Source organism: Electrophorus electricus, chromosome 23 (genome assembly GCF_013358815.1).
Source record: "Electrophorus electricus isolate fEleEle1 chromosome 23, fEleEle1.pri, whole genome shotgun sequence".
Lineage (NCBI taxonomy): Eukaryota > Metazoa > Chordata > Actinopteri > Gymnotiformes > Gymnotidae > Electrophorus > Electrophorus electricus.
In genome coordinates, this window is record NC_049557.1 from 2,355,813 (window position 1) to 2,370,307 (window position 14,495).

Here is a 14,495-nt window from a genome sequence, read left to right on the forward strand (position 1 = left end):
CCCTACAGGTCTGCCTGCCCAACCCCAGCTGTCTCCGTGTCTGCCTTATGTCTGGCTAATGCTCCTCTGTTGCTTTGCTTGCCAACACCTGCCTCTCCAACCTTTGGCTGATCCCCTCCAGCCAGTGTCTCCAAAGTCTGCAAGGTGATGACTCTCAGCTCTTCTCCATCTCTCCACCACCACTTCTGTTCTTTGAACTGTTGATGCTGGTGATCCCTCTCGCTCTCCCTCATTCCTCTTCCCATTCCTCTAAGGTTCTCACAGCTTTGCGGTGTCTTTCGCCACCTTTCACTGCTCTGTTCTCTGCTCTGCTTATCCATCCAGGTGGCATAAGCTCACTGTCTACTTGGCCATCTTAGGCCTCACCCTCTGGTTCAGTGGAGCTAATTTCTATGACTACCAGTGCCTGTTCTCCGCTCATGCCACCGCCCACCTTCAGCAGTGGAACGTCTCCCCCTACTGGGGCCAGCTGGACCCGGAGTTGTACTGCTACATGGAGCAGCTCACACGACTCTCATGTGTGGCTTGTGTGGCTGCCTTTCTTATCTCACCTTTCCTATAGTCTCAGAGTCACCTCCGCTCCTGCCCCTTCTATCCCTGAGGTCTCCTCAGCCATTCCAGTCACCCTGTAGCCTCGGAACTTCATCTCCCACCTCCTCATCCTGGCCTCCTCCCTGCACAATTCCATGTCTCCGGATGTCACCTTTTTCATGGAGGTGCAGTTTTGCTCCTCCTCCTCCTTCCTCCTTTAGAGGAAAAATAATAGTATCTTTCTCCTACCTGGATGCCATCTCCTTCCCTGCAGGCTTGCATCTATTTAGCAATGCTGCCCCATCTTGTGGATTCAGCGGCTTCTACCATGGCCACTGGCTTCTCTCCCTTTGGCCTGTCAAATTCATTAGCTGGCGGTCGGTTCTGTTGACTCATCTGCCTTGGAGTTTTACCACATTGTTGTTGCCAATCTTCTTTGGAGGCATGAATAGTCTGGTAAGTCATTTTGACATTTTCAGACAAAACCTTCCTCTGAACCCACAGTTCACATGCCTTATCCAGCTGCCTCATTTCCACCTACAAGTCAAACAGGAAATACTTTCAGCAAATCTATGCATCTCACCTCTGCCTTCCTCACATATGCCAACTCTCTCCTTTTTATTTGTTCTTGTACCCTTAAGGTCTACTGAGCTGGCATTAACTTCTTCACTACACTCATCACCAGAACTGCGTTGTTATCTGCCAGTACCCAAAAATATGTTTACTCCTCAAAGGGAACCAGTGAAATGAGCCATGGTTACCACCTCGCTGTCTTTCTATGACAGCAGATATTCTTTTACACTGCTTCCACATTCACATTCTTTGGCTTCTTTTGTTGCACAGGATTCATTTCCAACTCAAATACATGTCACACCACCCATGTCTTTCATACATTACCATCTTCAAACATGACACATTGATTTTCACCAAGTTCAGAAAAACCGATCAAATAGGTAAGACCACTCCTCTATACCTGTTACAGATTGAATCCCTTTCAGTCCATATGGATCCCTGCTGCCATTTCCAGATCCAAACTGTTCAAAACAGCTAGCCAATCACCTTCTCTTCATATCTGAAAATAGCTTCATCATCACCCATGACTGGTTTTACCATCACCTTTGTTAAGCCATCTCCCTGAGCACTTCCACACCTGATCAGCTCTCCAGCAAATCTTTCAGACTTGCGTGCAGACAGGGCATCTCCGATCACATCATCCAACACCTCAGATGCTGATTCTCTCAAGCATATTGCTTCTGCTTTAGGACCCATCAGGTGAGCTTTCCTACAAGACCTCAGGAAAGCCTACCAGCATATGTCATAAACATAAGCTGCAACTTTTGTGGCTGGCTTCTCCCATCTATGGAGGCTGCCCACAACTGAAGTCCAAAGTTTTCCCACATTCTCTCTCTACAGCCCCCACCACCACCACCACCTAGTCACCACTATTCCTGCCCTATGGAAGGCACTGACAAAATGATTTCATGGTCTAAATTCACAAAATGGAATAGTTTTAGAGAAAGACCATGCCCTTATTTCTCCCTACTCCCAAACGTCCCTATTTTCACAATTTCAAATCTCGCACCCCTCCTCCCCTCCAGCTCCTACCCGGTTCCCATACTTCTCGTCTGGGGTTGGATTCTTCCAGCTATGGAGGCAGCCCAGACCTCCCGACCAGCCAAGACCTTCTCCTCTCCACACAGTCTCACCATCATCTCTATAACAGACCCTATGGAAGGCATGGTCTACACTCGCAAGCTATATATCAAATTATTACCCTTATCAAAGGTTTTTTAAAAACATCAGCTGATGTGTTTAATAAAAAATCATTTGAATATAGAACAGCCATGTTGAATGTAAAATGGATTATTTGAAGTTATGCAAAAATTACATGCATCTTTCAGACTGCCCTGATCTGCAGTCATTTCATTTGGACATGGATTAGATTCTCTTGGGCTAAGGTCCTATTTTGTAGCTTTACCATAAATGTGTTAGCCTAACTCTGTAGTTAAGGTAATGCTTTAACCACGTCCTGACGGTTTGGGGGTAATAATTTTTAAAAAGCTGAAAGTTCCCAGGTAGTGTTATGCAAATTAGAAGATGTTAGCCAGGGTCTACTTGTTTTCAATTACTGGCCATAATGACATTTTGGTCAAACTGTTGTTCTGTTGCATCCTGCCCTTTTGTGTTATAAGTGTACATATTGCTTCCTTTGACAATGATGGACTACTTATCATTCCTCATCACTCTCCGCTTATTCATTTTAATCACAGAGGCGACCTGGTGGGTTATGGCATCAAAATGATGAATGCTCTGAGTTGTCCTACTTTCATAAGCAGTGAAATATTATGGAGGAAGTGTGATCCAGGTTGCAGTTGTATTAAGAACAAAAAATGACAGAGTGTTTCCTTGATATCTTTCTGCATTGTTAATTTTATAGTATCTCTATTGCAGGCTTTAATGCATATGGTGGGGAGTCACAGTATGGGAACAGTATGCAAGGGCTGGTATCACTTACTGGGATGATAATGATTGAAATTTAGGATCATTAAACAGTGATGCTGGATTTGTGACATCTACAATTACTTTCCAAAAATAAATACCAACTTTGTTGAATTTTTCAAATCCCCAGGGACAGCAATTTTCTAACACTCTCGAGTGGAACACAATCATCTTCATTAGAAAGAAAACACAGCATGTGTTTCATATGCCAACATGAAAAAAGAAATCAACATATGCCACTTCATACAAGTTAATTTCTGTAAAATCATTAATCAGAGAACCATAAAATCCTCCATCCTGTCTGGTTTGTATCTGCAACTGTCCCATCCAAGGGATGAGGGTAATGATGAGTAAGACTGATGAGTAAGTCATCTGCTGCAACCTTCCTGAAGGTCCAACACTGAAGATCTCAGATGTTCTGTGGGATTCACTTTAAGTGTATCAAATCCACGACCAGCAGAACAAGTTGTACATGTATTGTTAAAATTAGATTCTGATATTAACTTTTTTTGCATGTTGATGTATACAGCTGTGTAATTTGTACTGTAAAGCAACATTGGGTTGCTTTACAAAGGCACTATATGAATTTAACAATTAAAACATGCTAATGTGATATTTCTATTGAATGTTGCAATCACTTTCCATGCAACATCACCACTTGCAAAGGCATAAATGTGCAATTAGTAAGACACACACACACACACACACGGCATTTATTCCAGCTGTTCTCCAGACAGGGAGTCTTTCACCTACAGAGGAATCCCTCGTATCCTGCTTCCTGTTGTTAAAAAGAGAGCTAAGAGGCCCAGAGAGATAACTCTCTCTCACACACACACACACACACACACACACACACACACACACACACACACACACACACACACACACACACACACATTCACACACACACACACACACACACACATTCACACACACACACACACGCGCACACACACACACACACACACACACACACACACACACATACACATACAAACACAACAGATGTGCCTGATAAATGAACAGAACTTTGGGTAAAATCTTCCTTACATAATGTTTTTAGCATGTAATTCTGCACTTCTTTTGGTTGCACAGTCCTGTGGTATGTTACAGAATAGCTTGTAATTGGATGGATGGTTTTTAGGTGATAAAACATGGAATACATTTGTCAGGTTCTTTCCCTGCCTTATCACATCTTGAAATCATAATTATGATAAAATTACAGATCGGGAAAAAAAATCTCGCTCATTGGCTTGCATATGCCCTTATTAATATATATAGTGCTGTGAGCTTTTTAGTTACTGTGATTATTTCATTGCGCTTATAAAGGGAAGGTGGGTGAATGTGTGTTTGGTTGGGTATTTTTTCCATGTATTTTTAAAGACCTTTTGGCCACATTTTTCTATTTCTGTTCATTAATGCAATAAGCAGTGGTCTGCTAGTGCTAATTCATCTTCCAGTTGCAGTACCATATACAGTATATATCTAGCACAGTCAATATTCTCTCTCTCACTCACACACACACATACACACACGGTGATATGGTCACTGTTAACTTTATAAGCATGGCTTTCTTTACCTCCACAGTACAAAATATCCCTTGGCTTCATCTTGCCCTGTGTGGTCACACAAGACTGCATATTTAGTATCATGGCCAGAGGAACCATCGAGTTTTGCTGTTTCTGGCTCCTGGTCTGACATTACTGTGTCTTAGATTACTGATGGTCTGATGACACATTTCTGGGATGACTGTTCCTACTCATTGCACCTGTTTCTGTAGGTCAGTACACCACAATTAACAATACCTCTCACTTCCTCAGTGCATTACGATTTTCTTATCACTTTCTTATCATTTTCTATTCTTCAATTCTTCCATGGGTGACTTAAACAAAAGTTAGGATGTTTTTATTTGTCATCATTTAATTTAAACAAGGCTCAAACACTTTTAGCCTCTTAATGCAGGCAGTTTCCCACAGAAAGCACACCACCAACGAGATTAACTAAATGTAATCTTTTACAGTTTCCATCTGTATAAATGTCATCAAATATTCAATTACCAGCAAACACAACTCTGCACCCCTATTGCCTAAAGCGTGTGTGCATATGTGTGTGTGGGTGGATGTCAACCCTGAGAGCTGTAGAGGCCTGAGAAAGAGGAATTGAGGCACTCTCCACCTTTTCTTTTCTGTCAAGTTATTAGGTCTTCTGCACCTTCCACCTCCTCAGAAGCCACCCTTGACCGTCTGTGCCCTATGTCTAGGCACCATCTGGCAGAGTACACTGCGCAGCTCTTCATACTGCAAACCCAAAAGCAGATCACAGAAAAATGGCTCTCACAGGACAATACATGGTTTGCCTTGTACTGAGGAGTAAATTCAAGTTTATGTGTGGACTGGAAAACTGGGAATAAATTCTTGAGAGGTTGGATGGCTTAATAAATAATTGACGATAATGGGATATAAAATGCTTGTGTTTTATGAAGTCCCACTGTGTGATTTTGATTTGGATTTAGTTTTATTATTTAAATTTGATTTGGCCAAATGCACATTCATTTCTCCATGGGTGAGTGCAGGTCAAAAAATAACCAAAGTTGACCCCAGTAATTTGGTATAAATTAAATCTTTCTTGGACAAAACAAAGTAATAATTATTACCTCTAATGAAAAATTGCCATGAGTATATATACACGTGCGCTTTCAAAAATGCTAACAGAGGCTAATGCAGAATTGTATAAATAATCAGTGTCATGTAGTGTGATGTAGTATTCTTTCACCTAATGTGAAAATTTACCAAAATCTTTCAAGTGGTCTTTGGTAAAGGTATTTGGTGAAAATGTGAATTACAATAAATAACTAACCATTTTCTGGGGAAAAAAGTTCAATATAATCAGGATATTTTATTTTAAAGTAACAAAATTGTATTTAATTATATATATGAAAGAAGATTTAAAAAATAAATAAAGAGAATCAAAATGATTAATTTTAGGTACACTTATGTGTGCAACTTACAAAAAAAGTTTGGAGTGTTAAATATTAATTCTGATCTTCATTTAAATAACTCAAGTGTTTTTAAAGTTTGAAATGTCTATTCTGAATATCTTTTTTTTTTTTTTTACAGAGAAATGTTAAAATGTTGTTAGTTCCAGACTTCAGAATATCCTCATAAACCCTCTTCATAAACCTTCTTCATGTATTTTGGATTATATTTTAGTTATTTTCTTGCTGTGCTGCTACAAAGAATCTGTGACCTTCAAACAGTAACTGTGAAGAGGGCGCCCTCTTCTGATTCAGACATTACTTTGTCTTATGTATGAATAGGCTGTACTAAAATATCATATACTGCTCACGTTTGTAAGGTCCACCTTTTGACAAATACTAAGACCATATTGATTTACCAAAGTTTTAAAAAGTAAGAATGCTGAACCAGGTTTCATTTTTGGTTTGATATCCTTGTAAATACGCACATATACAGGGAAGGGAGTGCTTGTACTTTTACTCTCAGATGTTTGATTAAATTCTTTTTTTTTATCCTGTTGGTTTTAACTTAAGTTAAAAGGGCAACAAGTCATTAGTTTTATTACCCTTTCATTTTAGAGACGCAAGTTAGCCAACAACAAATATACATAATTAGTACAAGGTTTCCTACAGCACTGTGCATGTGAGTTGTATAGGTTACTCATTATAAAGGGTAATGATTTTGTGCACTTAGATTTTGCTACATAGAACAAAGAAACTTTTACACAGAATACAAAGAGAGAAAAGTACATCGATAAAAAAGTGGGGAGTGACTTGAGAGCCACAGATACTGCTCGTTAAAGACTTTTTGTCTGCTGTAATACACCAAGTTCCATTTCGGTTCAAGTACAAGAGGATGCTGAACGAATAATAATGCAAAGCATCTTATTATGCAATGGCTGAAAGGTTTTGTTTTTTTTTTTCTTAGTTACACATTTAATTTTGTTGTAATAGATCAAGAATGACTGTAAAAGAGTCATTTTTCTTCTGAAAAAGAGAAGTTGGTCAATTTAGATATTAACTACTTTTTTTTCTGCGTTTACTGCCCTGAACTAGAGCTGAATATTTGCATTTGAAAAATATACAGCAGATTTGTTGTATTGTGTATGTTATGTGTTCTATTGTGTTGCAGATTTGGCTTGTTACATTATAAAGAACAATTTATTGTAAATCGTTTATTATGGAGTTCACCTATTTTTCAGCAGTATAGGAAATCTAAATGGCTCATAGAGTCTTTGAACTTTTCCTTTGATTAGTTCGTATGAAATTGCAACCTACTAAACAAAGTGAAAACCATCAGAAACATTTCAGGGTAAAAATGTTTAAAAACAACTTACAGTAACCTGGTTGCTTAAGTGTACACACCCATTTATAATAGAGGACATGGTTTAGAATCAGTCGACCACATTCAAAGTCATGTAAAACACCTCCCATCAATTTATGTGACTCTGATTACCCATAATAAAGTTCATCTCACAACTTTAGAAAACTTTTCTGACTAAACAAATGCCCCCCCCCCCCCCCCCCCCCCCCCCAAAAAGCTACATTTTACATTCAGTTTCTCAAAACCATGTGGAAAAATGTGATTTGGTCTGAGTTTGAAGTTTTTGTTTTGGCTATAATTGAAAAAGGCATGTTTGGTGCAAAAAGCCCCCAAACAAACAAAAAAAACCATACAAAACACAGCACATCACCAAAAGAACATCATATCCACAGTGAAGCTCGGCGTTGGCAGCATCATGCCTTGGGGCTGTTTTTCTGCGGCTGGAACTGGGGCTTTAATCAAGGTGAAGAAAATCATGAATAGTTCAAAATACCAGTCAGTTTTGGTGCATAACCTCCAGGCATTGGCTAGAAAGCTGAAAATTAAGAAGAATTTCATCTTTCAGTTTGACAATGTCCCAAAGCATACATCCAAAAGAAGATTCATGTTTTGGAGTCTTCCAGCCAGAGCCCAGACCTGAATCTAATTGAAAAGCTGGGGTGTGACCTGAAGTGGGCCCTGCAAAGGAGAAACCTTGCAACATGACGGATCTAGAACATGTTTGCAGGGACGAGTGGGAAAATGTTGCCAAGTCAAGATTCGCCAAGAATCTAAGATAGATTCTTACCCAAGACTAACTGCTGCAATAAAGTTAAAAAGGTCTAACATGATTAATCTTGTTTTTTTTTTTACATAAAAGTTGCCATTTTTGCAGGGGTGTGTACTTTATACCACCATTCTACACAAAGCTTACTTTTCGATCAAGCACTTTTATGAATTTAGATTAATTGAGGGCATTTTCCACTTAAGCTCTCTGATAGTGCATCTATTTGACATGCCTACGGCTTATTACAGATGCCAACAGTATACTTCTGATTAGCAAAAATGCAGATGATAACAGACTATACTTTAGTAGAAATGACATTTAATGGGACAGATATTTTAATAATATTTTAATAATAGGAATATGATACAAAATATATGAAAACCGATGAACTGATAATTCCAAAAGTTACAGAAAAAAACTGTTTATGAATTATGAATTATTCTTATTATGAAAGTATTTTACAATATCCAATGGAACAAAGAAAACCTACATTAACTACAAGAACATAAAATTGCAAAGCAATGTAAAGTCCATTATATTTTTGCACATGTTCCATATTTGGTATTCCCTTACTGGCATGTACCATGTAATGCACAAACTGAAGAGTATGCAGGAAATATCTATACTCACTGTTTCCTCCTAGGAGTCATGACCATGAATTATTTTTGCTTATTATGTCGCTGACGCTCCTTTGCTGCCCATATTTCATATAAAACAAATGTTAAAAATAAAACAAAGTGTACACATAAATATAAATTCTCAACAGCAAACAGTAGAACACAAACAGAAATACGTTTTCATGGCTATCATAGTTCATTATAGTTTATGAGGAAGTGGAACCAGAAAGACCCAGATACAATTGTGTTGTGTTGTGGGTGCTGTTTACTGTACAGAACTCAACAGGGTACAGAAGCAGCTGGTTTGCTGAAGGTTTTCCTCCAGTGTAAATTAAGGAATATTTTTGCAGATTTTTAGTGTCTGTTAGTCACTCGGTACTCCCATAGTTGTTAACATTGCTTGTGGTCTCCTGTAAGGTTATGTGTGAGATTTCCACTTTATTTCTCCTAGAATGGGCTTTGAAGAAATCTGACACACAGAACACCTGTATCGGGATGGAAATGTCAGTTTCATTGAAAACTCAAATTATAAGGATGTTATAAAAATGTGTATGACAGGTATTCTGCTTTTATGTGTTATTATTAAGTTGGAGTCCAGAATGCACAGGGTTCCTGGAATTGCAAATTACTCACAGTAAATACTGCCACAATGGCTCCCTGTATGAATCCAGTGAGAACATCGCTCCAATGATGTTTGTAGTCTGAAATTCGTGACAGGCCCACATATAGAGATGCGGCAATAAGGAAGAACTGGAGAGTTGGACGAAGCAATCGAGCCCATTCTGCCTTCATTTTTGATTGCACATACAGCTTCAAACAGGAAAACACTGCATTAATATTGCATCTCACAGCAGTCTCAGAATGGCAATAGCATAGATATAGAGATGGCATCTAAATGTAACAGTCAATTAAATAACAAAATTGTTTTCTCTATAGTTATCCTAAGATGTACTTACAGCAAGGAACAGCATACAGTACATAGAAAAGGATGCATGTCCAGAATAAAATGAAAGCCTATAAAAATTATTGAGGCAGTTATTTCTCAGTTTGTGACAACACTACCATGAATCATAACTAGCTAACATGGGCAGTGTCAGTAAAATAAATAAATTAAATGGCCTATAGTGTTAAAATCAACGTGAAGAAATTGGTTTTGCAGTACTCACCTGCCTTCGCTAACCAAACTTTTGTCTCCTGTACATGAGAAGTTCTCAATGTAACCGGCCGTACAGTCCACAAGACTCCAGTTGGGTTTGCATATGGTCAGGAAGTGTGGCCTCAACCGACCTATGGTGTGCTTGGCAATGTCAGTCAGAGACTGGCTTACTGCTGCTCCAAACACAAAGGAACCAACTGCTTTATAGATGCATGCAATATAGTCACTAACGATAGAAGGTCTGGATCTGAGATATACTGAAAGACTCTCCCCAGCAACAATCTGTAAAAGAGACATTCATAGATATTACGTTTAATTTTGTCCATTAGATGCAAAATATATTAAACTTTACATGCAGGTATTATATATGCATCATATTTTGCATTATATTAAATGAACACACTATCCAATAATTAGTCAATTAAGAAATATTCTAAGTACTAACATAAGGAACTGCTGCTTTTCTGCCATATAATGAACTCATAACATAAAGAAGCTATAATGAAGGCATTTTGGAACAAACATATCTGTTTATTATTCAAATGGTCTGTTGTCTCCCTAGACAAGCATGTAATACATTGGCTCTGCACCTTCCACCATAAAGTTCAATGTTGTAGTCTACAAAACAAGTGTTATAGGTTCCATTGCTGTGGTAATTCACAGACACTCCTTAAAATGGATGCTTCATGTATTGCATAAGAAACCTGTTTTTATACTATTGTTCTGTTTTGTATGAATACTGCAGTTAACAAATATAAGTCTTTTCTTCAGTTCTTACAAATTTTCCAAAGATAATATAATTACATTTATAATATTACAAGATAATAATAATTATTATTATAAGATAATATTACATTTATTTTTAAGTTAATGTTTTGTAGGATTTTTTCAGCAGTATTTTGCACTATTGCATTTGTTTTCCTGGCAAAGATGTTTACATTCTGAAGTAATTCCATATATATCATAAGTATCATATATATTTTTGGTTCAAATATGTTTTTTATTTAATTTCTATGAATTCTATAATTCTGGGCTTTACAATAATCTATTCCTTAAAAATTATAAATGGAGGAAGGACCAATTATTTTAGTTTCTATTATTTTGTAAAAATGCCAATAAATAATAAATTCGAAAAGCAGGGTCACGTGTGTCCCCTCAGGTAAGGTAAGATTTTGTTCACTTAAAAATGAATTATAATAAAGGAACGAGTAAGATTTTATTATAACTGTATGCAAAAAGTACAAAAAGTAATTAACTTAATTCCTTCCCCTTTACATGTATTTTTTTTTGGGGGGGGGGGGGGGGGGGGGGGAATCAATACAGTTTCTATCTTGCTATGTGTCACATCTCCAAGCAATTCCATATCCAGAACTGACAGACAATCTATATGACCAAACACACCCACACCAATCAGCCTCGCTGGAATACTAACTCCATGCACCTGTCTTCCCTTAATTACCCCCCCCCCCCCCCCCCCCCCCCCCCCATATAAACTCTGGTTGTCCTCTCCTTCATTGTGATGTATTGTTTGTCTTGTGTCTGCATAACAAGAGGTTATTCCTCTGCCTTCCTGTATCCTCCTGTTCCTGTTTATTCTTCTACTGCAAAGGAGATGGATCTGTTCGATCACATCATGGCCAACCAGCAAAGATATTTCCCTATTTTTCATTGGGTAAGATACAGCCCTGCAGAATGATAGGGAACAGAGAGATTCTGGCTATCAAACTGGCACTAGAACATGACATTGGCTCATTGGCTCATCATCCCTTCTTGATTTTATCTGATCAAAAGGACTTGGAATATCTCAAGACCATTAAATCTGAGACAAGCTAGATGGTCTCTATTTTTTACATGCTTCCACTTTTTCATTAATGACAGACCTAGCACATTGAACGCAAAAGCGGGTGTGCTCTCCCGCATTCATGAGAAGGATAAGATTGCTTCTCAACTTGAACCTGTCTCCTAATATTATGGGCTACCAGAAGACAAAGTATCTGATAGGGCCCCCTAATTAGCCTCTCCTCAGCCTTCACCCTCAGATCAATGGGCAGATAGAAAGGCCCAAGAGTTGGGTCATTTCTTATGTCAGTATTGTGCACATAACCAGCATGACTGACACTGCTTCCTGCCCTGGACAGAATATGCCCAGAATTCTTTAACCCATCACTGCGATTAACCATATTTCAGTGTGTTATGGGCTATCAGCCTCTGATGTTCCTGTAGGAACCATGGCCTACTGAGGTCCCATCAGTGAAAGATTGGCATCGCCACAGTAGTTCTTTGAGGAGTCCCACATGCAGCTACAATGAGCCATATATGCACAGTAGGAATACACTGATTGACAGTGCAGAACAGCTCTTGTGTTTCATCCAGATCAGTGGGTCTGGTTGTTGACACGCGATCTTCGTGTCTGCCTGCCGTGCAGAAAGCTCCCAGGTACATCGACCCATACAAAGTACTAAGGCATATTAATCTTGTTACCTTCCTCCTCCAGATCCTACTGGTGTTCCATGTCTCCCTCCTAAAGCCTGTCAACTACAGCCCATTTACCCTAAAACTGCACCGACGACTGCGTCTGGTGACGTCCCTTTGACAGAGGGTTCTGTAATGCCACTGAGCAACTGGATCCCCAGATCTGACAGTCAGCTGTCATTACGTGACCCACCGCACCCACGCTGATCAGCCTCACTGGAATACTAGCTCCATGCAACTATCTTTCCTTAACTACCCCCTATATAAACTCTCCCTCACTGCAAAGCATTGTTTTCCTTGTGCCTGCATACCGAGGCACAAGGCAATTCCTGTAGCCTCCTGTTCCTTACATTTTACTTTATTTTCCTTTGATTTTTTGGATTGCTTTGTGCTTCTGCTCTCTGTCACCTGGTTTTGATCCTAGCCTGTCTATGCTGGTTTTACCTTTCCATTGTGCCTTATTGTCCTGATACCTTTATTAAAACTCATGCTGTGCTGGAAGATCAAAGGGTCACGTGGGAGCCATAACATTATCAGTACTGGTACTGACCCAATATTTCAAACACCTGAACAAGTACTTAAAGTCTGATCTGTGCTTGCTACAAATACTACTTCTAAAAAAAAAAAAAAAAAAAAAAAAAAAAAAAAAAAAAAAAGAATACTTACAACAAATAATGCAAATGGGATCATTATTCCCATTAACAACTGATAAGATATAGTATCTTTTTTGAAGGGGTACTTGATGGTGTCATCACTGCAGAAAAATCCTGTTTTGAATGGATTATGTTGGAGATTTAGAACAGCAAATGGAAGCCCAGCTGGAAAAAAAATCACAGCATGGATTACCACAACTGGGACAGTGTTTTAACAGAATAGATAACAATTGAGTAAAGAAACAGACTATCACATGAGGCCTCATTCTTTGTCTGAATGAATAAGCATTGTAACTATGTGCCACCAAGTGCAACTTTTACATGTGACTGTTGAAACAACAGACCAGCATTTTATCAAAGTGTGACTGAAATAAACCATGATTCACAATACTTTGTTTTCATGAGAAATATCTTGTTTAAACCATAATATTTCTTCCAAGTAAACTATTTTACATCATATTAATTAGCTGGCATTTAAATAAAATTATGCATTCACATACAGTTTACAATGGCAGGGAGTCAAATTTCATTTTCAAACCCACTTCACTTGTGAGAAATCTTTGAATAAGATTACATATGCTTCCATGGTACATGCCCCATTTGATAATGAAGGGACATATGTAGCCATAACAAACGCATAAACGCCATATTAAAAAACGAAAATAGAATTATAACATGAACAGAGCGTAAATTATGATTGTACTTTTTGAGGGACGTTGTCCCACTTCCCACTTTCAACACATAGTTGCTAGTACATGTGTAATTATTTCATTTGAACCAAATGCCCACACTTAATGAAAGATTAGGCTACACATTCTGTTTCAGATAATACATAACGCATTCCTTCTGTACTCTGAATAGGGTTGACACTTTCTTACATTGTCAAAGTTTTTTGCGTTTTGTAGGTCCTTCCTTATGCCTTTGGGGAAATGGTCTAAATTAATTTGCATTCGCAAATTAGAGTATATGTTCTGGCTATTTTGTGTACCAATGTAGGCTTCAGAAAACGGGATTTAAACAGTAGTTGTGTAGTGGACTTGTATGATAACTTTAGCTTTTTCACTGAGCAATTTAACATTGCAGAAAATCGACATGGTTGTTAAATGTTAGGATGAAGTTGAGCAGGCTAAGATACTCACCCAGCACAACGCAGGTGACGTCCAGAAGAATGAAGAATATCCCTTCTGTTTCAAACATTTTCATGTCCTCGCCACTTTTGCTAATTTGTCGCTATAACCTGTTTTTTTATTTAAAGGCGCTAGCTAAACTAGGATGCTTATTTGAAAACATGCACAATTATGTTATAGACCGTTTCCTTGAGTTGCATGCCGTCAACCAATGAATTGCCGAGTATTGTAAAATTTCCGATATACACGGAATCGTCCGACGCTACAGTTATCCGGTTACCTAACATCGCACGACAGTAAGGGAAATCCCCCCACTGAGCGAAGCCTGTACACTTCC

The 14,495-nt window shown here is 38.5% G+C and overlaps 1 protein-coding gene across 1 annotated transcript; it reads right to left on the minus strand.

Moving 5' to 3' along the window:
• Positions 1-8,451: 8,451 nt before the first annotated feature.
• LOC113571030 (phospholipid phosphatase 1) lies at positions 8,452-14,491 on the minus strand. Its single transcript, XM_026999784.2, has 6 exons — positions 14,171-14,491; positions 13,045-13,196; positions 9,917-10,188; positions 9,707-9,764; positions 9,384-9,560; positions 8,452-9,235 (listed from the first exon to the last, which is right to left on the minus strand). Exons 1-6 carry the CDS (start codon positions 14,232-14,234, stop codon positions 9,119-9,121), a joined length of 840 nt encoding a protein of 279 aa, XP_026855585.2. The 5' UTR covers positions 14,235-14,491; the 3' UTR covers positions 8,452-9,118.
• Positions 14,492-14,495: the final 4 nt, after the last annotated feature.